Genomic DNA, 23,620 nt, shown 5'->3' with positions numbered 1-23,620 from the left:
AAACCAAAGCATAACATCACTGCAGCCTGAATGCAAAGATGATACCGTTGGTCTAGTTTTAGTTATTTTGACTGGTAACTCTTCATTTAGCTCTTTTTCATATACTGGTTGAACCAATACTCGGAGGAAAAACAGCAAAGTAAGGGGGCCCTTTCAAACATTAGAGCCAGGCGTTCTACAAGACTTGAATACACAGCAGGTAGTGTTGGTGAACTGTGGCCAGTGCAGCGTTACCTGTGTGGAAGGGTCCTTACCTAATCGATTTCATTCTACTCCCAAAAGTTAATAAAGCCCGTCTACGAAAAAGAGTTGTTTTTACAGAAAGACTCCATTATCTTCACTTTGTTAGATGTTATTCCTATTTTGCACATAAAATAATGATCATTTCGACCTGACAATCTTGCACTTCTGTCCATACTGACAGAAACAGCACATTTTCACTTTGGGGAGAAGTAGTTGTAAGCTAACAAAACAACCTTTTAATTAGTACTACTAGTCTAGACTATTCTGGGGGGTCACTGAAGAAAGCCTGCTCAAAAAGCTGGGTTTGCTTTTGCCCTCGTATTTTAATTGTCTTCATTGCAATGTCTTTGTACCTCGGTTTCTCCACCTATGAAATGAGTACAGCCATATCTGTCCCTGGAAGAGGCGAGTCAAAAGACTTTAAAAAGACAGGCATCGTTTGAAGGCAATATAGTTTTATTATTTTAAAATATCAATATATGTCTTGCAAAGAGCTGCTAAAAGCTAGTTTTTTGGCATGTGATTTTGTTTTTTCATTAATGTATTCTGTAGATAAGGAAAATACCATCCTTAAAACTTAAATATATGCCCTGTTGTACAGAATTCAAGTGAAGACAGCTTAATACATATATATACACATAAGTAATTACAAATATGTACATGTACATGGATTAGTATACATATATTTCCTAGCTCTGTTTGGTGGAAGGGTCTCGAAGCAGTGACACCCCAGTAGAAACAAGCTATCCACTGTCCAGATCTTGGTTTCTAAGTGCCATTGGAAACCATTCTTCAATCAAAGTAACCTTTGAAAAGATGCTGATTCTAGTGCTGGGGCAGGGGGAATATAGAAGATGAGCCTGAAGCAACTCTCCTACTTTCTGGCAAGAAAATATGGAGATGCTCAAAAGTTAAAAGGAAGGTGCAGGTCAAAGACATACAGAGTCAACCTGACCTGATTCCCAACAGCCAAGCTGGAAGGATTTGTATATATTACCCAGAGTACAAAAGAAATAAGCATGAATCCATACTAATACAAATAACTGAATAATAAGTGGGTGAGGGGGAGATTAACAAGAATTTCAAGTAGTCTATCTAGATAAAATCCCTTATCAAAATGTGGAATGTAATCTTGCCCATCCCCCACCTACCACAACCAGGACTTGGTGACTGGTTTCCAAAGAACAGAAGCATAGGAAGGGAAAAAATAGTAACTTTAGAGTGGAGAAAACTAACGATTACTACCTTAACCAAATGTCTAGAGTTAACCTAACGAGCTGGTAACAATCAACTACCAATATGATTTGATGAGAAGAACTGGTCAACTCTTGGTTTTCTTCGTAAAAACCTATAAACCTAGTCCAAACACAAGGAAAGACTAACCCAAACTGAGGGACATTCTACAGGATACCTGACTGGTACTTCTCAAAACTGTCAAGGTTATGAAAAACAAGGAAAGACAGAGGAACCATCACGGACTAGAGGCTAATTAGACATGATGACTAACTGCAGCGTGGTATCCTAGAGTGGATCCTGGAAAAGAAAAATGCCATTAGTGGAAAAACTAGTGCAAGTCAAATAAAGTCTGCTGCTGCTAAGTTGCTTTAGTCATGGCAGCCCACCAGGCTCCCCCATCCCTGGGATTCTCCAGGCAAGAACACTGGAGTGGGTTGCCATTTCCTTCTCCAAAATAAAGTCTAGAGTTGCATTAATAGAACCAATCAATGTTGGCTCCTTAGTTAACATTAGGGATAAAGTGTATATGAGAAGCCTCTATACTATCTTGGCAACTTTTTGGTAAATCTAAAATAATTCCTAGACAAGTTTTTAAAAATCTGAAGATAAAAGCTGCTTCTACTGATATCTGTACATTTATGATAATGAATTAAATATTTTACAAAGACATTCTGACTTTGTCCTCTTGAGAAAACCAAGGTTGCCAAGAAAATCCATGAATCTATTGTAAGTTTAAAGCTACCTGGTCAAATATTGCTGACTGGAGTCTAGTTTGCTTACTTAGCCCTGAGGGACACACTTGCTTTGTTTAACTGAGGACATCTGTTAGCAGAAGAGAGCCATCATCTCAGTTGGGGAAGCTATCAAGTTCTTAGCAATGACATATATTCCAAGTTAGGAAATGTGGTCTTTTTCCAAAACATATTTTAGTTCTCAATGATTTAAAAAGAACCATTTCCCCTGGTATTATCTTTCTCTGACTTTCCAAGTGGTTTATCTTAATAACTTTGGCCATAGGTTACCCAGAAGACATATACAGCTTGGGCTAGGGAAAGTCAACAGCCAGTGGTAAGCAAAAAATGTTAGAGGGACACAGCTGAGCTTTCCAAGGGGCTGAAGAGATTTTCAGAGGCAGCTAAAGTTCTGGAATTTGCTCTTAAATATGCGTTAATAATTTTCAGCATAAACTGAGCTCTATAAAAGACAGTTTTTTCTATCTTGTTTTCCCATCTCTTTTGATTCCACAGTTAAAGACTTAAAAAAAAAAAAACTGAACAATATCAAGAACAATTTTGTTAAGGCCGCTATTAGTAAAAGGTTTATGGTCTTTTAAAAATATCCCCAAATCTATTATGAAGACCAAGTACTAAGGAGTAAATACCAAAGCATAATAGATTATATTGCTCTGATGTGTGTTAAACAACTCGTCATTCTGTCTTACTGAATCTATCTTTTCTCCAATAGGCAAAGGTTATAGCAACATATGGCATTTGCCATGAGTGGTTCATAAAATGGGAATGGCTACGCTTCTGAATTTTGTTCATGTCATCTTATAGGCACATTACATTAATACCTAGATATGCTAGTTTTGCTTCCTAAGAGGTCCCAGCAGATGGTTCCAGTTTTACAAGAGAAACAGACATACCCTTGTCCTTGTGACTAGTCCCATCAGTCATAGAAATGTGGCTTATTCATTGTGTTTCAGTGGGTTATGGAAAAACTGTACAGTATGTGTTAATTAAAAGAGCAAAAATAAGAGTCAGCTCCTGGGCATATGTGTATATTTTAAAGTTTACGGAAAACAAACATACTTCTAAGTGAAGACTTCACCATATTTCCAAATAAGATAATGTTGAACATACCTTATCATGAATTTCACGTTTGACCTTATTTTTTGGTAAATACAGTTGTGAAAATCGAGTCATACTCTTTCTTTAAAAAATTCTCCCCTTAACATGCACCGCTTTCTGTGACCGGTCAAGACAATGCGGCACACTAAGGCAGCAACGTCTGGGAAGATAACCTGCATTGGTTTCTTTAGTTTGAAGTTTTAATGTCAAAGTAAGGTCTTAAAATAATCCTTTCATGAAAATAAGGCAACTTTAGGCTGTAAAAACGTTAGCTCTTTGTCAAAGGTTATCTTCTTCTGAGCTCATCTGTCGTCACCACTTGGCAGCATCTTCTTCAAAGATCGGTTTTCTCTTCGTAGCGACACCTACACGCGGCTCGTTGGCTGTCCAAGTACGGCTTACAGCCTAAGTGTATAACGCTGTCAAACAAGAGTTCCACGGTGGTTTCACAGGCTGCAAAGTAAGAAAGTGCCGTCACTGTTGGGCAGCTGCGAAGCATCACTCGCTCTTCACATATATTACATGTTTCAGCCCAGTGCCAGGCACAGCCTTGGTGGACACTTAAACCTATTTAGGTGAACGTCTTCCCAAGCTCTCGCAAACTAGTCACATAAACATACATACAAAGACTTTTCACTTCAGCCTCTTCACCTGTATGTTTTCTTTGCATGCAACTATTCAAGCCAACTTTTTGTACGAGACAATGAGTCTCTCTCAGTAGCACTGATCAGCTCATCACTGTTAATTTCCCTTGTATCTGAAAAATACCCTTAACAGAGAAGCCTGATAACACTTTTCAGTTTGCACTTTAAGGAGCGACTTTTAGGTGCAGAAAAAAATGAAGGTTAAAAATGGAGACACCTCAAAACACTCAATTATAAGCCAATAGCTTTTAATGGTCACACATTTAAGATGCTTAAAGTAAATAGACCTCAATCTCTCTGACCAATATCCAAATGTGGCTAGGGAGGGGAAACACAGGAATCGAAGGTGTTTTTCCTCTGGTGGGAATTCTTAATTTTTTGAAAGACTGTAAGAAAAGACAATAGATTTAACTTTTCTTATTCTAAGAAACCTAGAACACCCAGGTAAGATGATCTATTTTTTAACATTAAAAAAAAAAAAAAAAACCTGTCTTGGCTGCGCTGGGTCTTCGTTTTTGCGCACCGGCTTTCCTGAGCCTCAGGGAGTGGGGGCTGTGCTTTGTGGCGCTGCATGGGCTTTCTCGCTGCAGTGACTTCTCCCGGAGCCCAGAATGGGCTCTAGGGCAAGCGGTATTCAGTAGCTGTGGCTCGCGGGCTCTAGAGCACAGGCACTAGCTGTGGCATGTGGGATCTTCCCAGACCAGGGCCCGAACCTGTGTCCCCAGCATTGGCAGGCGGACTCTTATCCACCGCACCACCTGGGAAGTCCACGATTACCTTAATATACTTACAGAGACATGGCACAGAGTGATTTTTAGTTATTCAAATACTTCTAGTTTCCAACATTCAGGTTAAGAAAGAAACTTTCCATTACAAATTCTTGGCATTTTCAAAGTTTCCAAAAGACTGTATTCCATTCAGGAATATAACTAACTGCAGAAGTGTAAAGGTTATGATTATTAAATAGGAGATTGCAAGGAAACTGGTTTCATCATTTAACATTAGTATATCCTTTGGTCAGAAAGCAGAAATGGCATGTATCTGTGCTTCAGCTGGACAACTAGTTTACCTTAGCCAAAAGCATTTAAAGGGATTCAGAGAGAGTGAGTTCAAGCTTCACTTCGAACAGAGATTTCCTCCTTCTTACTACTTCCTAGTTATTACTAATAATAGGATTTCAAAATCCAAGACACCTCTGAGACTTGGGGAATACTGGAGTAGACAGATGTATGTAACTTGGGACAAGTTACTTCTTTCTGAACCTCAGTTTCTTTCCTTTAGAAAGGGGCATAATGCCAACTAGTACTTTGGGTTTCTGTGAACATCAATGAAAACATGTCTCAAGTATCTAGCACGGTATCTTATGGAAAGTGCTTAAAAATGGCAATTTCCTTTCCTGCCTCTTCTTATTGCCCTTCCTCTTGTTATTTCAGTGTATGGTATATTCTTTGGCTTGTCAGTGGAAAAAAAAATCTTGTTAACTACTGGTATTTGTACAGCAATGTGGATTTCTACAAATGGCTCATTTTACCCTTATGACAACTCAAGATGGGTATTATCATTTTCATTTTATAAATGAGGATACTGAAACACCCAGTCATCTTTGCTGACTCTGCAATAACCATCACCATGAACAGGACTACATGCTGAGCCCCGTGAATCCACTTAGCAAATCACTGAGCCTGGGGGTGGGTTTTGAGGACCTTCCCAACACAGAGACAGAGTTAAGATGCAAATCTTCAGAACTTCCTACTCCAAATCCACTGTGCCATACTGGAATCTTCACTGGATCCAGAGTTTCAAACTTCAGGCTCTGGATAATTAGGACTATACTATAGGGCACAAGATCTTGGATGAATTCTTCTCTGCCTCACACACCCTCCTCCCAAGGTTTCCTACCACTTTTTGCTTCCGTGACTGTAAATCATTTTAGATGACAAAATCATCTCGGGAAATTGACAGGACTATGTCACAACAGATAAGGTAATACAGAGTGAGAGATTTCTGTCAGCAAATCTGATACTAACACACACTCACCCCCATCGCATGAAATCAGCCTTACCCTGCACGTGCTGAGCCAGCCCCAGTGTTTTCTGCACATCTCTGCAAATCTTGGACAGGCAAGACTGAAACGCCTCGTCACAGTCGTTTTTGCTTTTGCCGCAGGTCTCATAGCACCGGTCATGTTGGTTGCAGCACTTTGTCAGGGAAGGGATGCCGATGTTAAGCTGAAAGCGATATTTGGATGGATCACTGTTGATGAAATTCAACCTTTCTCTGAAGTAGTACATTCAAAGAGACTTAGAAATCAAAGACTGTTGTACAGATAATTTTCAAAATTTGTTTCTGCCTCCAAATGTTTTTCAGGTTAAATCTCTCTCCATTACTCTCACTTGCACCCCCCACGTTACTGCGTCCTCTCCCTCGAAACCGTGCCCCAAAGCTCCCTATTTTGCCATCTTAGAGTATTTGCAGTCATCTGCTGATAGCAAACACAATTTCCAAGACATAAAACATAGTTTTAAAAACAAAAAGATAAAGATAAGAACTTTAGAAGATTTTTGCAGGGGCTACACAAGTATGATTTTTGGCCATTCCAAAGTATTTTGTGCCTCCTCCCTCAATACAATGTTAGTGTTACTCACTCAGTTGTATCCGACTCTGCGACCCCATGGACTGTAGCCCGTCAGGCTCCACTGTCCATGAGAGTCTCCAGGCAAGAATACTGGAGTGGGTAGCCATGCACTCCTCCAGGGGATCTTCTGACCCAGAGATGGAACCTGGGTCTTCTGCATTGCAGGCAGATTCTCAATACAATGTCCTTTTTATGAAATGTCACTGACAATGTCTAAGCTCCTACAACTGAATTTTTTTTTGTTTTTATGTTTAATCTTTAAGTGTTCACCAATTCCCTAAAGATATTATTATTCCTTTGAATTCACAGTTATCTTCAACTATTTTAAATAATTTTATATGCAAAACCTTTGTGTCCAGGAATCACTTTCATAAAACATTTTCTTCCCACAATATTCGTTCAGATTCAGCCTCCTTTATAACAAACACACAGCTATTCCACTCAGTCTAGTTTCAACACATACAATACTATGCTTTCCTATACTTTTTCATCCTAAGTAGTGTTACTTCTACACTCCAAACTTTTCAATCATATTTGTGACATAAAGGAAATATTTAAATGGTATTAACATCTACAGGATTAGAAAAAAAAATGACTTTTTACATTATTTAGTTTCATTAGAACTTATTGTGTTATAGTTATAAAAGATCACTATTGTAACAAACAAAATTATTTCTGAACCTGAGAACACACTGATGGTTTATCAAGTGTTACAAAGACTACCAATCATAAAAACTTACAAATAAAAAATAATATTTACATGAACACCAAACAGTGGGGAGCCACATCCATTCGGTGGGGAGGGTTTATATCCATAACGCGGGAAAGGCTTAGATCCTATAAAATACAAATATTATAAAAATTAATTTTCAAATGTTAGAAAATACACAGTTTACAATATGCTGGACTAGGCTTGGAAATATTTACTGTTTGATGCTGACATAAGTGAATATGTGTTAAATTGGATGAGCATTAAAAATGCTGATTTGTCTACCAAATTATTTTTACTTTTCAAGCAAAATATGTACAAATGTATAGATGTACACATAGATGGCAGTTCATAAAGTGTTCTCACAGTTTATTTGTAATTCTACATCATACGCACAAATAAATCCTTATTCTGGACTTCTATCTCAGAGCTTACAGGCCAGACTGGGTCCATATGTATGACACATAAATCCAACCTATTTTCCTGCACGTTCTAATGTTTATATTTTTAGGTTAAAATCTACAGGGAAAGCACTGTATCTTAGCAACCTCAGTCACTGTTCACTGTTCCATTGCACACAAACCTCCATAACTACTGTGTGTGTGTTAGCTGCTCAGTCGTCTGGGACTCTTTGTGACCCTATAGACTGTAGTCTGTCAGGCTCCCCTGTCCATGGAATTTCCCAGGCAAGAATACTGGAGTGGGTTGCCAGTTCCTCCTCCAGGGTATCTTCCCAACCCAGGGACAGAACTGGCATCTCCTAAATTGCAGGCCGATTCTTTACCATTGAGAAACAACCTGAATGTCTATCAACAGATGAATGGATAAAGATATGGTGCGTAAATACAATGGCATATTCCTCAGCCATAAAAAAGGATGAAATAATGCTATTTGCAGCCACATGGATGGCCCTAGAGACTACCATACTAAATGAAGTAAGACAGAGAAAGACATATCACTTATATCTGAAATCTAAAAGAATGGTACAAATCAATCTATTCACAAAACATAAATACTTACAGACTTAGAAAACAAACTTATACAGATGGAAAAGGTGTGGGAGGAGGGATACACTAGGTGGTTGGGATCAACATACACATACTACTATTCGTAAAATAATCAACCCACACCTATGGAACAACACAGGGAACTCCACTCAATACTGTGCAATAATCTATATGGGAAAAGAATCTGAAAAAGAATAGATATATGAACCTATATAACTAAACATGGAATGTGAGAGCTGGACCATAAAGAAGGCTGAGCACCGAAGAACTGACACTTTCAAACTGTGATGCTAGAGAATTCTTGAGACTTGGATCTGCAAGGAGATCCAACCAGTCAATCCTAAAGGAAATCAACCCTGAATATTCATTGGAAGGACTGGTGCTGAAGCTGAAGCTTCAATACTTTGGTCACCTGATGCAAAAAGCTGACTCACTGGAAAAGACCCTGATGCTGGGAAAAACTGAGGGCGAGAGGAGAAGGGGACAAGAGAGGATGAAATGGCTGGATGGCATCACTGACTCAATGCACGTGAGTTCGAGGAAACTCAGGGAGACAGTGATGGACAGAGAAGCCGCATACTGCAGTTCATGGGGTCGCCAAGAGCCAGACACAGCTTAGTGACTGAACAATGACAATAACTAAATAGCTCTGCTATATACCTAACACAACACTGTAAAGCAACTATACTCAAATATTAAATGTAAACAATTTTTAAATAAAAGAGTTGAAGAAAAAGAAAAAAAGGTTAATTTGATATGGATACCAAGATTACAACTGTATTAATACTATTTAAATGTTGTTATAAATGGTATTATAAGCTGCTGAACATTAAAAGTACTTAGCATTTCTACTGGGTGCCAGTTCTTACTAAGTGCCATGAATTAAACTGTGTTTCCCCGCACCCAAATTTATATGCTGCAGCCCTAACTACCAATGCATTTGGTGACAGGTACTTTGGGAGGTAATTATGTTTAGACGAGGTCACAAGGGTAGGGGCCTCACGATGGGATTGGTACCCTTTTAAGAAGAGGCCCAGAGAACTTGCTTTCCTTGCACTCCCCACCCCCACCATGCAAGAAGGCTGAGGTCTGCAAGCCAAGACCTCTCCTCACCATAGAGAAGGGTTGGCTCAACCCTTATCTCGGACTTTTTAGCCTTCAGAACTGTAAGAAATAATCTCCTGTTGTTTACATCACCCAGTCTGTGGTATTTCATTATATCAACCTGAGCCGACTAATACACAGTGCAAGTAAAAACTCAACAGCAGAGGAAACAACATGAGTCAAACCCAAATCCATAATGCACTGCGGTCACTGTCTCCTAAAATACATAAGCAGAAATTACAAATGATAATTTCTCAGCATTTTTGTACAGAAAGCTAACGGGAAAATGGGCTACGAATAAGAGTTTTAAAAACAAATCAAACCCACTTCACACAACTACACACAACTACTATTCACTGATCTCATTTTTTAACTCAGCAACTGCTCTTATCTTGATGCTTTACATTTTATCATCTGTATGGGCAGTTGAAATCTAAAGATCCATCTGGACTAAGACAATGATAGTTCTTTTCTACATATTTTTCTTAATTTGGTTTAATAACAGACCAATGCCTTTCACCTGAAAGACACTGAAACAGATGCGAGGCTTAAGGGGAAGGCTGTTGGGTCTCAGAAAGCTTACTACTGCCTTTTGTAGGAAGCACAGTACAGAACTCCAACCTGTTTTCTCAAACACTTGAGAATTTAAATTTCTGATTATTAATCTCCAAAAAGCCCTAATGCCACTTTTCCCCCCTAGTACACTCACCCTCCTATTTTCTTCAACCTGCAATACTTCCTGGGGAAATGGCAACCCACCGCAGTATTCTTCCTAGGAAAATCCTATGGACAGAGGAGCCTGGTGGCCTCCAGTCCATGGGGTTGAAAAAGAAATCAGACATCACTGACCAACTAAACAACAATAACCAACATTTTCATTCCCACCTTCTCACTCAGCAGATTACTTCTATTCCTTCTTCACTGAGAAAAGCAAGGAATGAGAAGAGAACTTGCACATTACCCCAAGCAGTATCTGCGCACGTATACTACACCTTTGTTGCAATTAACAGAGAAATGCCATCACTGCTCCTGGCCAATCTATTTATGTACTAGAACTCACTCCTCAGAGTTCTTTCCACAGAGCAAAGATAAATGAATGCAACAAATCTGTGCCCTTTAATTCAACACCTCTTCTGCCATTAAGTCTTTTTTTGTTTTGTTTTAAAGGCTCCCTTGACTTCTTTATTGCTGCTGCTGCTATGTGACGTCAGTCGTGTCCGACTCTGTGCGACCCCACAGATGGCAGCCCACCAGGCTCCTCTGTCCCTGGGACCCTCCAGGCAAGAATACTGGAGTGGGTTGCCATTTCCTTCTCCAATGCATGCATGCATGCTAAGTAGCTTCAGTCGTGTCCAACTCTGTGCTACCCCATGGACAGCAGCCCTCCAGGCTCCTCCATCCACGGGATTCTCCAGGCAAGAATCCTGGAGTGGGTTGCCATGTCTTTTATTGCTACATCCCTTAATTACCATGCTCCTCTAGTTTTGAGATTTGTCTGTTTCTATTTGGTTCTGATAAGATCACTCACATTTCAAAATATAGGAAAGGTTGAAACACTGTTCCAGGGAGACTTCTTGAGTAACAGCAATTAAAGAACAATTTTCATCAAGTCAGAATTATTAATTTGGTGATTTGGAGCCTATGAGTCCTGAGCAGACAGTACTTACTAAGACACAAAAAGATTTTCACTGAAACATACCATTTCCTAAATTCTCAAGTTCATTTGTGTTTTTTATGCTGGAAACTTGGCTCTAAACAGTAAATTTATTGAGGATGTGGAAGAGGTTTAAGTAAAAGGGAAGATTAAAACAATATTTTTAATAAGAATAGTATCCATGGATCCTAGAGATCGTCACACTGAGTGAAGTCAGACAGATAAGGAGAATTAGACACCCCTTATACGTGAAATCTAAAAAGAAATTATACAGATGAACTTATTTACAAAACAGAAACAGATTCACAGACTTAGAGAACTATATATGGTTGCTGGGGGAAACGGCAGGGTGAAGGAATAGTTAGGGAGTTTGGGATGGTCATATACACACTGCTATGTTTAAAATGTCTAACCAACAAGGTCCTACTGTACAGCATAGGGAACTCTGCTCAATGTTACGTGGAAGCCAGGATGGGAGGGGAGTTTGGGGGAGAATGGATACATGTACATGTATGGCTGAGTCCCTTTACTGTCCATCTGAATCTACGGCAACATTGTTAATCAGCTATACTCCAATATACAACAAGTTAAAATAAAAAGAACAGCATGCATTTAACTTCAGAGACATTTTAAACGTAATAAACTCTAGAACCCTTGGCTCATAATCAATTTATGAAGACTGATCCTTCCAACTTTTCCTCTCTCAGTAAATGGCAGCTACAGCCTTCCTTTGGCTCAGGCCAAAACCTACAGAGGCATCCTTGCCCGGCCCTTCAATTCTGGTGCTTTACGCTTGTTGTCCCCTCTGCCTGGACTGTTCTTTCCCTAGCTCATCACAGTGTCACCTTCACCATTTCAGACTTCTTCTAAAGTAGTATCTCATCAGTGAGGCCGTCCCTGAACCTGTTTAAAAGAGTAAACTAACCGCCTCCCAGCACCACCACCGCTGGCTCCTTGCTGCACTACTCTGGAATGCTGGCACACTTCAGACCTCCACACACTGCAGACCTGGCTCATTTTACTTAGTCTTTAGTTTACTGTCTCTCTGAACCAGAATTTAATGCCACGGACACGGATTCTGTCAGCTTTATTTCACATCTTCCCCTCATTTTTCTGTCGGTTTTGTTCACTGCCAAATCTCCAGTTGGTAGCACACCTGACATAAACCAGGCACTCAAATATTTGTTTAATGAACGGGGATGACTAAGTAAAACGGTGACGTCTGTCTCCAGAAAAGCAACCATTTAATCTTCAAGCTACTCTCTTACTCCTCCTAACAAGCTCTAAAAGGACAAAAACACCTTTCCTGATTGAATACTGGTAGTAGCATTCAGGCATACATTTAAGAAGGAATGATATTTAGCAGTGCATAGCATACAACATACAATTCATTCTTTACCTCCATTAACAGAAAAGCAGAAATTATGACTGCATGTTACATCATGCTTTCACATGACAGAGTCCCTTTAAATTCACCTATGTATAGTTCAGTTTTACCACTAAAGTCACCCAGTTGCCTTTTACTTTAAGCTACCAAACATGAAATTAACTAGGCCCCACACTTGTCCACTTATATGGGAAACATGGTCTCCCAATTACTCTTAGCATTCTGAATTTCAAAAAAGGAGCCCAAGTACCTCATCTGAACAATTATAGCATTTAGGCATTCAAAAAAGTCAAGGACTTCAAAAGAAAGATCTCTGCCTGAAATACCAAGTTATCACCAACAATGACACCAAACAAGTTCTCAGATTCAAACAGAATTCGAGTTTAAAAATATGAAAAAATCAAAAGAATAATATTAATAGCAACCAACAATGAGAAAGCAGGTCACTGACATCTAAAGAAAATTCCCATCAAGTATTGATAGAATCGTTCTAGAAGAGTCAATTGGAACTCTTTCTCAACAATAAAGTACACCAAAGCCTGTACAAAGGTCGCAATTTATTTTCTGTAGCTTTAAAACTTAAACCAATTCTTGAAAAAGTTATCATAAAACAGCATGACTTGAAAATTCTCCCTATGTTTTGCATAGTCAGCTAATTTAAAGGCTCTAAAATCAGTCTGGTTCACTCCATCCCCATGAAGTGTATGTCACTAAGTTCTTAGGCAATTGTCATCAGGCAATTGCAAAAAAAAACAACAAAAAACACAAAAACGTAATTCAGATGCAATGAAACAGAATGCCGAGTACTCTCAGGCGACCTCTCACATTCTAAAAGCAATGGTGTGAATTTATCAGCAGGTTGCTCAATCACAAGAAAGGCAAGATCCTAGCAGTGCTTACATTTTTCTAATCCAGGGCCAGAAAGACACCGACAAGGTTCGCCGGACATCTCACACCTCCACGACCCCAGTCCTCCCAATAGCCCCGAACGCATGGGCCCCGCAGGGCCTGGGGTCCCCCTCACCGTCACTGCACTTATACTGGCAGAGCCCGTCCTCGCCTCCCAGCAGGTCCAGGGCGGCGTTCAGGTACATGTCAATCTTGTGAACGCCGTTCCGGATGGTCTTCAGGGTGGCCCTCCAGTCGGTGGTCTGGGCTTGCTCCTGGCACCTCCCAGCGGCGGTCAAGAAGAGGACCAGGAGGACGGCGAGCAGGGCCATCCGCGCAGCGCCAGGCCGCGCCCGGCCCACCCCACGGAGACGTCGGCGCGCCCCAGGCAGCGGCGCGGGTCCGGGGCTAGGCAGGGGCGGGCTCCATGCCCACGCCCCGCGCCCGGCTGGGAGGCGGGGCTCGCCGCGCGCAATGAGCTCTCCGGCCCGGAGACCGTGCCGCGGCGGAGACGCCGGGCGAGGCGCACGCGCGGACCCGGGCCGGCCGCTGCGCTGTGCGCCTGCGCGGAGCGTGGTGCGTCGGGGGCGCGGGGCAGGTGGGAAGGCGAGTGACCCCGGCTGCCTCCCAGCTGGCGAGGTTCTCCCGAGTGGCCAGGTAGGCGGTACCACCTGGTGCTCGTTAGTACTACCTTAGAGGTTGGTTGTACTAACTAAATACCATGCCGGGCCCCATATCCCAGACAGGCTGATTAAGTTCATCCCGGAGTCAGTGGGCATTGTTATATTTTGAAAGCTCTTCGGGTAATTGAAGGGTGTAGCGAGGTGGTGAACCCCCGTGACCTCCTCTGACTTGGGGGTGTGCGGCCCAGCCATCACGAGCCGAGCGACAAGCTATTCAGGGTGTAGACAGCGTCGGAGAAACAAGCCCCAGTAGGCCCTTGCAGAGAGCGTTGCGAGGGAACCAGCTGAATCTGGGGTTTGAAACCGTGATTCTGCGTGATACATGGGATGAGAGTTCAGATTGGCAGTCTCCGGGTCTTGGGTCCTCACCGGTCTTCTTGGACTGCGGTGGCCGCGGTTCGGGGGTGGGGACTGGAACATGTTAACCCAGGCCCTGGGGTGCCTGGCTGACAATGTAGATGCTGGTTGAGAAATTTTAGAAGAAAATGGTTTGACAATAAAAACCACGAGTTTTCTTCCGTAATAGGGAAGAAGCCATGCTATAAACTTGAAAGCATTAAAAACAAAAACCCACAATTTTCCTACTGAAGATATGGTGTAGCTTCATGGCTCCAGTGACGTTTCCCTGTATTTTTAATCCCAGCGCAGTGCAGCATCCTGAAATAACAATTGCAGTAGTTTTTAGCAGAGCTATAAATACCTAGTTATTTTAGTATCCTGGCAATTTCCAAGAATTTTACAATAAGATCCAGGGTAATACTGCAAGTGTTGAGAATGGATGTGACCTTTATAAGAATTACACCAATAATTCTAGCTTGGCGTTTTGTGTTTGTTAAGCTTCATGAGTTTATAATAAATGTGCAATGCAGAGTTCATAAGAATTGTATGTGTCTATATTTAGAGCTTACTCTGTGCCAGGCACTTTACAGACTCGCTCTCTTACACTCAACACTTTTCAGGAATACAGCCTTTGGACAAATTAGAACCAGAAAAGGGCGTCCCTCCCCGGCTGATCTGTGAGCCTACCCCAAGGCTAGGTTACTGGGAGCAGCCAGGCTTAAGTCTGCCTTCAGATGCTCAGTCAGCCAGGAACCTCAGGGCTGTGATCAACTCAAACCACAGTGGAGGAAGAGGAGAAACGTGCTTGAGGGGTATTAACCTTTTTTACAGTAGGGGAGTTCAAGTGCCTACAGAGAAGTCATGTGATAGGATCCAGTCAAATCAAGGCCTCTTTCACACCAGTTGCGGAATGAGAGCAGAGTCCTAACCACCGGACCGCCAGCAAATACCCAAGACCTCTTTCTGCCGTACAAGATGTCAAAGATTTTTTTTTTAATTAATTTTTGGACAGCACATTTCAAGAGCTGGGAAAAGGAAACACAGAGTTCTTTTTTGGTCTGCTTTCTGAAGCTTTGGGTTTCTCATCTCTAAAGTGTGGGTGTTGTCCTACAGTACCTCTGAGGTCCCACCTGGCTCCCTTGACCAGGCTTGGTTCTTTCAGAGAAACTTGGTGGTATAGGAATAAGTCTTCAAAAAGAAAAGACAAAATATAACAATATTACCTGGTTCCAGCCCTGTTATAGATGCCCCAAGTCTCTCCTTTATACCTTTTCTGTATATGTATTCCTGGTAATCTTACCTAATTTCTTATACTCTAAATGCAACCTCAGGTTTCCCAGGGTGCTCAGCGGTAAAGAATTCACCTAGGAATGCAGGAGACATGGGTTCATTCCCTGGGTTGGGAAGATCCCTTGGAGAAGGAAATGGCAAGGTATTCTTGCCTGGGAAATCCCATGGACAGAGAAACCTGGTGGGCTACAGTCCATGAGGTTGCAAAAGACACGACTTGGCAACTAAACAACAACAAATACAGTCCCAGCTCTGCGAATTCAGATTTTGTCCTCTTTGTCTCAGCTTTCCTTAGGGGTTAAATCCTGAAACTCCATTTCCTCTGGCTGATAGAGATCTCTTTTTTTCTCTAACAAATCTTTTATAGTATGTTCTTCATGGAAATCGCTGCCATCTTCTCAGAAAATAAGATTTTAAGTTTTATTTTCACTTTCTCTTCATAGTCAGTCATTAGATACTTGTTCTGCTGTAGTGATTCCAAGATTTGCTTTTTCCTCTCAATTCCTGCTGTCAGATACCACGGTACAGCATTGATCACCCGATCAGCCACATAATCAGGGCTGATCATACAGGGCTCAGCACAAAGTGAAAATCCAGGTCTCCTTGTTCAAAAATTATTAAGAATTTCAGGGTGTTAATGGGAGATATAGTCTGAAACCCTTCTGAGTCCAGGGTCTTGTGCAAATGCACAGGATGCTTGCTCATGAAGCCAGGCCTGATTGATAATATCATATAACTCCTAGATGACCCACCTCCATCTTTTCTTCTAACTAGTTAGCTTCAGTTCAGTTCAGTCGCTCAGTTGTGTCCGACTCATTGTGACCCCCTAGTTAGCTTAGAATGTTTGAAAAGAGCCTCCTTTACAGGACACTTTCATCTAATCAGGAAAGCCTGTATTTATTGTGACATATACTATTGGTTGCAAACCCATGGCTTCCAGATCTTTCCTGCTAGCAAATGGCTAGTTTTATCTATATACACTTTGCTTGTGGATTGGGCAGGAGCTGAAGCCAGGAAGCCAGTTAAGACATAATAAACTAGGTAAGATATTATTTTGGCTTGGCCCAAAGAGGAAGAAGTGGAAGTATGAAAATGGTCACATTCTAGACATAATTTGATGGTAGAGCCAATAGGATTTATTGATGGAGTGACTATAGTAAAAAGGGAAAGAGAAAACTCAAGGATGACAATAAAGTTTTGACTTAAACAATTGGAAGGATAGAGAGTTCTTACTAACTAAAATGGGGAGGATCCTAGAAGTAAAGATTTCAGGGAAAAATTAGAAAATTATTTTCAGACATACCATGTTTGAGAAGAGTATTCTGAATTCACAGTTCAGAATGGGGTAGGAGCTGGAAGTAAATTTGGAAAATGTCAGCATAGAAGTGGCTTTTAAAGCCATGGAACTAGATGAGATCCTCTAAAAAGTAAATACATAAAGAGAAGCAGAACAGGGCCTAAGATGCTGGAGATCAAGTAACTAAGAATCAGTAGAAGAGACCTGGAAGAAACAGCCAAGTGCAGCAGGAGAGTGCTACAATCCAGTGTATCTAAAAGAGACAGAGGCATCCATTCAACTGGCGTGGAGGAAGATGAAGACAGAATACTGATCATGGGATTTAATAACATGGAAGTTATTGGTGAATTTTATAAGCACCTCTGTGGGGTACTAGGGTCAAAACACAGTTGTAGTCCAAGGAAGAAAAAATAGGAAGAGGAACTAGGGAAACTAATTATGGTGAAACTATCAAAGCTAATTCTGAAAATATAAAATATTCTATTTTTGTGCTGATTCTTGTCTGAATGATTAAATGCCTTGGAATGGGAACTTCTGGGCAGCTGCAACTACATCATTTTTTATAGAGAGCTTCCCAGTACAATTATAAGTAAGATCAATCAGATCTTCTAAAAACCCCTTATGGTCTCTTCACTGGACATGGACATCATGGTACATGATGGTATTAATGAAGTAAGAATGCAAAATGTATTGGGTTTAATGTAACATATTAACTCAGAATGCTTGGAAACTAGAATAGTATGTAATCCTTTGTCTTGTGTGAAATGAAATTAACAAAATGCTAATAATCATGGGAAGTTTCTGTTTTTAGTCTTTCCCAGTGTCTCATTAAATGGCCTCAGCAGTGTTATCATGATAAAAATAGATGCCATGTAGTGAAAAAATTCCAGCTATAAACATCAATTTTGACCCAATGCAAAGGCTGGAAGGTTAGTGTCTAAAAGAGGCTGAAATTAAGGGGGAATAAGTGCTAGGTGGGGCTTCCCTGATGGCTTAGATGGTAAAGAATCTGCCCACAATGTGAAAGACCTGGGTTTGATCCCTCGGTCAGGAAGATCCCCTGGAGAAAGGAATGGCAACCCACTGCAGTACTCTTGCCTGGAGAATTCCATGGACAGAGGAGCCTGGAGGGCTATAGTCAATGGGGTTGCAAAGAATTGGACACGACAGCGACTAACACTTTCTCTTTCAAGTGCTAGGTTCTAGACTCTGCCTTAAAAAAATTAATGGTTTGATAGTTTTCAAGCTGGAAACGAAGTGAAGGACAAGAAATGGCTGCATCAGATCTGTAAACAAGGTCTGCTTACATAATATTAATATGTTGAAGGTAACGGCACTTTGCTTGGAGAGGTCTACCATCAGAACTTTGGGCTTCTGTACCAAAATACCATAGACTGGGTGACTTACAAACAACAATAGTTTATTTCTCATAGTTGTGGAGGCTGGAAGTTCAAGATCAGGGTGCCAGAATGGTGGGGTTCTGGAGAAAGTCCTTTTCAGGGTTATGGACTGCTGACTTTCCACCATGTCCTCAAATGGTGGAAGAGGTATGGGACCTCTGGGGTCTCTTTTATAAGGATATTAATCTCATTCGAGAGGGTTCCAACCTCATGACCTAGACACCTCTGAAAGATCCCACATCCTGATACCACTATTTACCTTATATGCAGAGTACATAATGAGAAACTCTGGGCTGGAGGAAGCACAAGCCAGAATCAAGATTGCCAGGAGAAATGTCAATAACCTCAGAGATGCAGATGACACCACCCTTATGGCAGAAAGTGAAGAAGAACTAAAGAGCTCTTGATGAAAGTGAAAGAGGAGAGTGAAAAAGTTGGCTTAAAGCTCAACATTCAGAAAACGAAGATCATGGCATCCGATCCCATCACTTCATGGCAAACAGATGGGAAAACAGTGGAAACAGTGGCTGACTTTATTTTTCTGGGCTCCAAAATCACTACAGATGGTGACTGCAGCCAGGAAATTAAAAGACGTTTACTCCTTGGAAGGAAAGTTATGACCAAACTAGATAGCATATTCAAAAGCAGAGACATTACTTTGTCAACAAAGGTCCGTCTAGTCAAGGCTATGGTTTTTCCAGTAGTTTTTCCAGTATGGATGTGAGAGTTGGACTATAAAGAAAGCTGAGCACTGAAGAATTGATGCTTTTGAACTGTAGTGTTCCTTGGACTGAGAGTCCCTTGGACTGCAAGGAGATCCAACCAGTCCATCCTAAAGGAGATCAGTCCTGAGTGTTCATTGGAAGTACTGATGCTAAAGCTGAAACTCCAATACTTTGGCCACCTGATGCGAGGAACTGACTCATTTGAAAAGACCCTGATGCTGGGAAAGATTGAGGGCATGAGGAGAAGGGGACAACAGAGGGTGAGATGGTTGGATGGCATCACCGACTCAACGGAGATGAGTTTGGGTAGACTCTGGGAATTGGTGATGGACAGGGAGGCCTGGCGTGCTGTGGTTCATGCAGTCGCAAAGAGTCAGAAATGAGTGAGCAACTGAACTGAACTGAACTGATACCATCACACTGGGTATTAGAATTTCAAAATATAAGTATGGAGGGTCAATGTAAAACAATAAAACAGCCAGTTATTTTCCCAGTAAAACAGGTTTATTCTGGAGCAGCAAAGAATTACAATTCAAGACATGCAATTGTCCTGAACCACATCGAAGTCTACGTGCAAACAAAGGAAAGGAAAGTCTTTTATAGAGGATATTGGAAAGTTGGGAGGGGCCTGTTTTAAATGAAAAGGCCATTGGAGAAAACTCTGAGCTTGATGTATATTGGCTTTTCACTGGCCAATTTGTGACACTCTCTCATTGGCTGAGCTGTTACCAGACAAGAAGAAAATCTTTTTTCCTTTTGCTGGTGGCAGTAAAGTAGTGTCACTTCCTGCTGGAAACACAAAGTAGTTTCTTCCTGTTGGGATCTGTGCCATTGATTGATATATAGAGGGCATATGCGTGAGAGCTTCCCTTTCTGATCACCCAACTGCATTTTAGTGAGGTTTCCCTTTATTAATTTTCACAGTGGAGCACAGATTTTCAGACCATAGTAATCAGGGAGAGAGATTTTCAAGTGACCTTTGTGGCTAGAATGTAAGATTACTTGGCACACAAAGACGAAGCACCGGAGAAGATGGAAAGAAATCCACTTAAGTGAAATTGCAGGTTTTAGACCATCAGGATAAATTCAGGTGTGTGATTTCGCTCAGTTGGGTTTCTGACTACTTTCAAACCTCTGATTGACTTCGAATTTTTTATTTCCTACTTTATATTTTCCTACTATTTATCTTTGCCAGACTCCCATAGACAGCAAAATATTCCTGACCAAACCTACTTCCATTCCTCTCTTCCCTTTATTTCTGCAGTCAGTGTCAACACTGATCACCTCATTATCCAAGAGAAGACCTGGGAATTACCCTAGACTCCTATCCTTCTCCCTAGTGCCATATGTCATGTGTCCCCAGATATCATCTGTTTTGCTCCTTAACATATCTAGAATTAGTTCCATTCTCTTTATAGGGGCCCTGCTTTGGTTTCTCCATTAATCATTTTTCATTTGGATTCCAATTATTTCTTAACTCTCTTCCCTACCTCATCTCACTCCCTCCAAAAATCTTTCATGATGCATCCAGCATGAACTTTCCTAAGTCTTTCATTGGTGCCAACTCTGACACAAGGCCCTCCCTGATGTGACCTTTTCTTCATCTCTAGCTCCTCAGCTGCACCCTGGGCTCCAGTCATGCTGAACTGCTCTCCATCCCATTGGTGTTGAGTTTGGTTCCTCAAGTCACAGGGCTTTTGTGTTCGTATCTGCCTGGAAAGTTCTTCCATAATTCAGATTAAGCTCATCTCTGGGGAAGTCTTCTTGGACTCTTAAAGCTGATTTATGATTCTCCGATGAGGTTTCTTACCATTGTACCAGTCAAGTGCAGCTTTGTAATTTATTTTCCCATCTGCCTTATAAGCTGGTGAGTTCTGCTGCTGCTAAGTCACTGCAGTCGTGTCCTCTGTGCGACCCCATAGACGGCAGCCCTCCAGGCTCCTCGGGTTAAATGTGGTGATAGCAGAGTTCCACATCTAGTGACCTCTGTTTGTTGACCACCTTCAGGGAAGATCACGCTAACTCACAGAAGCAGTAATGGCAAAGGGTCAATCCATTGTAGTGTCCAGCACCCAGCCTCTGCAGTAGGATTAGGCATAGAGCGGGGGACGCAAGCTAGTGGCAGTGGGAATCAACTTTCTGGCTTTTTTGGAGACTCTGTGAACTGCGCAATGTATTTGAATAAATCTTTTTCTTTTTTTTTCATTTAAGCAATACTGTTGGCTTCTGTGGACTAGTCAAGGCTATGGTTTTTCCAGTAGTCATGTATGGATGTGAGACTTGGACTGTGAAGAAGGCTGAGCACCTAAGAATTGATGCTTTTGAACTGTGGTGGTGGAGAAGACTCTTGCGAGTCCCTTGGACTGCAAGGAGATCCAACCAGTCCATTCTGAAGGAGATCAGCCCTGGGATTTCTTTGGAAGGGATGATGCTAAAGCTGAAACTCCAGTACTTTGGCCACCTCATGTGAAGAGTTGACTCATTGGAAAAGACTCTGATGCTGGGAGGGACTGGGGGCAGGAGGAGAAGGGGTCGACAGAGGATGAGATGGCTGGATGGCATCACGGACTCAATGGATGTGAGTCTGAATGAACTCCGGGAGTTGGTGATGGACAGGGAGGCCTGGAGTGCTGCAATTCATGGGGTCGCAAAGAGTCAGACACGACTGAGCGACTGAACTGAACTGAACTGAATTGGCTTCTGTGGTGTGCAACCAGGAGCCCTCACACAAACCTCCAAACTGGCTGCTGCTCCTGCTGCTGCTAAGTCGCTTCAGTTGTGTCCGACTCTGTGCGACCGCATAGACGGCAGCCCACCAGGCACCCCGGTCCCTGGGATTCTCCAGGCAAGAACCTCCAAGCTGGGAGAGCCCTCAAATCAGGTCGTCCCACTCCTGCTGTTCCCAGTCTCTACCACATGGGGTCACTATGGAGAAGCTGCTCCTCTCCATGCCCCACTAGGGTCCACTCTTCTGTGCGGTCTCCGGTCACTGTTCAGACTAGTCCCTCGAGTTGCCACGGTGCTGCTCCTTCCTGGGTCAGCTGAGGGTGCCCATATGTGGAGTTTCCCAGCCTGTAGCCCTTAGTACTCTTCTCTTTTTGCTCATAAACAGATACCTGCTAAAAGGGCATGTGCTTCAAGTTGGCTGAGCTGTTGTCAGACAGGGAGAAAATCTTTCTTCCTTCTGCTGGTGGTAGTAAAGTACTGGTGTCCCTTCCTGCTGGAAATGCAAAGTAGCCTCTTCCTGTTGGGATATGCACTATTGACTGATATATGGAATGGTATGTGCGTGAGGGCTTCACCTTCTAATCCACAAAATGGTGGTTTTAAAACACGCCACAAATTCTTTGACACCCCTCCTGTCAAGAAATGAGTTATGTTTCTTCCCCTTGACCTCCGGTCTTTGTGATGGAAGCTAAGCTAAGCTAAGCTTTCCAGGCTAGGTTTAGAAAGCCAGTGCAGGTTCTGAAGGTTCTCTTGAGACACTTGTCAACTGCTATGTAAGAAGTCTGGTGACCCCAAGTCACCTGGTTGAGAGCTCATGTGGAAAGACCACATACAGAGAGATGCCTGAGAACCCCAGCTGCTGAGTCTCCCAGCCCAGCCACCAGACACCAGCCATGAGTGAAGAAGGCTTCGAGAGTATCCTTGTCCCAGCCCCGTGTGATGGCAGCTGTATGAGAGGATGGAGGAGCTACCTAGCCAGTCCAGTCAATTCCCGGATGCAGGAGCAAAATCATAAACAATTTTTAGGTAATCACTGCTTTGGGGGCCTTTCTTTCACAGGTGTAAGTAACCAGATGCTCTCTTGCATGCAATGACGAAAGAAATTAAAAATGGGCAGCGTGGGAGGGAAGCAGGAATTACTGCTTCACGGGGCAGTTTCAGTTTGGGAAGACAGAAGATTCCTGGAGATGGCTGCATAAAAAATGTGAATATGCTTAATGCCACTGAACTGCACAGGTTAAAATGGTAAAAGCAAACAAACAACCTTTATGTTTATTTTACTAAAATTTTTAAAAGGAAAAAAAATCTGGGCAATAACTGATTTTGGAATAAATGTAGAAATGGACATTCATATTATTAATACAACTGGAATCTATCCAGAACTAGTTCTAGCTCTCAGGTTCTAAAGGTAATATTTATGTGAAAAAATAAACCTCTGTCTTTAGGATGTTGATCAGTTCAGTCAGTTCAGTTCAGTCGCTCAGTCATGTCCGACTCTGTGACTCCATGAATCGCAGCACGCCAGGCCTCCCTGTTCATCAGCATCTCCCGGAGTTCATTCAGACTCACGTCCATCGAGTCAGTGATGCCATCCAGCCATCTCATCCTTGGTCGTCCCCTTCTCCTCCTGCCGCCAATCCCTCCCAGCATCAAAGTCTTTTCCAATGAGTCAACTCTTCCCATGAGGTGGCCAAAGTATTGGAGTTTCAGCTTTAGCATCATTCCTTCCAAAGAAATCCCAGGGCTGATCTCCTTCAGAATGGACTGGTTGGATCTCCTTGCAGTCCAAGGGACTCACAAGA

General features: G+C 42.0%; 2 protein-coding genes across 4 annotated transcripts in view; one reads left to right on the top strand and one right to left on the bottom strand.

Annotated features, from left to right (window-relative positions):
- Nucleotides 1-681: 681 nt before the first annotated feature.
- PLA2G12A (phospholipase A2 group XIIA) lies at nt 682-13,888 on the bottom strand. 2 transcript variants are annotated; one of them, XR_001040980.5, is made up of 5 exons: nt 13,494-13,888; nt 7,369-7,445; nt 6,036-6,201; nt 3,342-3,782; nt 682-1,776 (listed from the first exon to the last, which is right to left on the bottom strand). XR_001040980.5 is itself a non-coding variant. In XM_004009623.6 (4 exons), the coding sequence occupies exons 1-4, from the start codon at nt 13,687-13,689 to the stop codon at nt 3,664-3,666; spliced, it is 558 nt and encodes a 185-aa protein (XP_004009672.1). In that variant the 5' UTR covers nt 13,690-13,888; the 3' UTR covers nt 682-3,663. The 2 variants fall into 2 exon arrangements, 1 of the variants encoding a protein (XP_004009672.1); XM_004009623.6 differs by having other exon boundaries at nt 682-3,782.
- Nucleotides 13,889-13,925: 37 nt separating this feature from the next.
- The window catches only part of GAR1 (GAR1 ribonucleoprotein), a 79,248-nt gene continuing 69,553 nt past the window's right edge, over nt 13,926-23,620 (top strand). For both annotated transcript variants that reach the window (XM_060416800.1, XM_060416799.1), the window contains exon 1: nt 13,926-14,014. The gene's annotated coding sequence lies outside the window, so the exon portion shown is untranslated. The remainder of the gene's footprint in view (nt 14,015-23,620) is intronic.

This window comes from Ovis aries, chromosome 6 (assembly GCF_016772045.2).
Source record: "Ovis aries strain OAR_USU_Benz2616 breed Rambouillet chromosome 6, ARS-UI_Ramb_v3.0, whole genome shotgun sequence".
Lineage (NCBI taxonomy): Eukaryota > Metazoa > Chordata > Mammalia > Artiodactyla > Bovidae > Ovis > Ovis aries.
The sequence above is the reverse complement of the archived record's forward strand: the minus strand, read 5'-3'. Positions and strand labels throughout refer to the sequence as shown.

Excerpts from the sequence above, each read along its gene's own strand:
- PLA2G12A (XM_004009623.6), bottom strand. The coding sequence starts at position 13,689 with ATGGCCCTGCTCGCCGTCCTCCTGGTCCTCTTCTTGACCGCCGCTGGG. Across the intron at positions 7,446-13,493 it reads CCAGTATAAGTGCAGTGACG|GATCTAAGCCTTTCCCGCGT; the intron begins GTGAGGGGGACC and ends TGTATTTTATAG. Across the intron at positions 3,783-6,035 it reads GCTGGCTCAGCACGTGCAGG|CCTGTGAAACCACCGTGGAA; the intron begins GTAAGGCTGATT and ends CTTACTTTGCAG.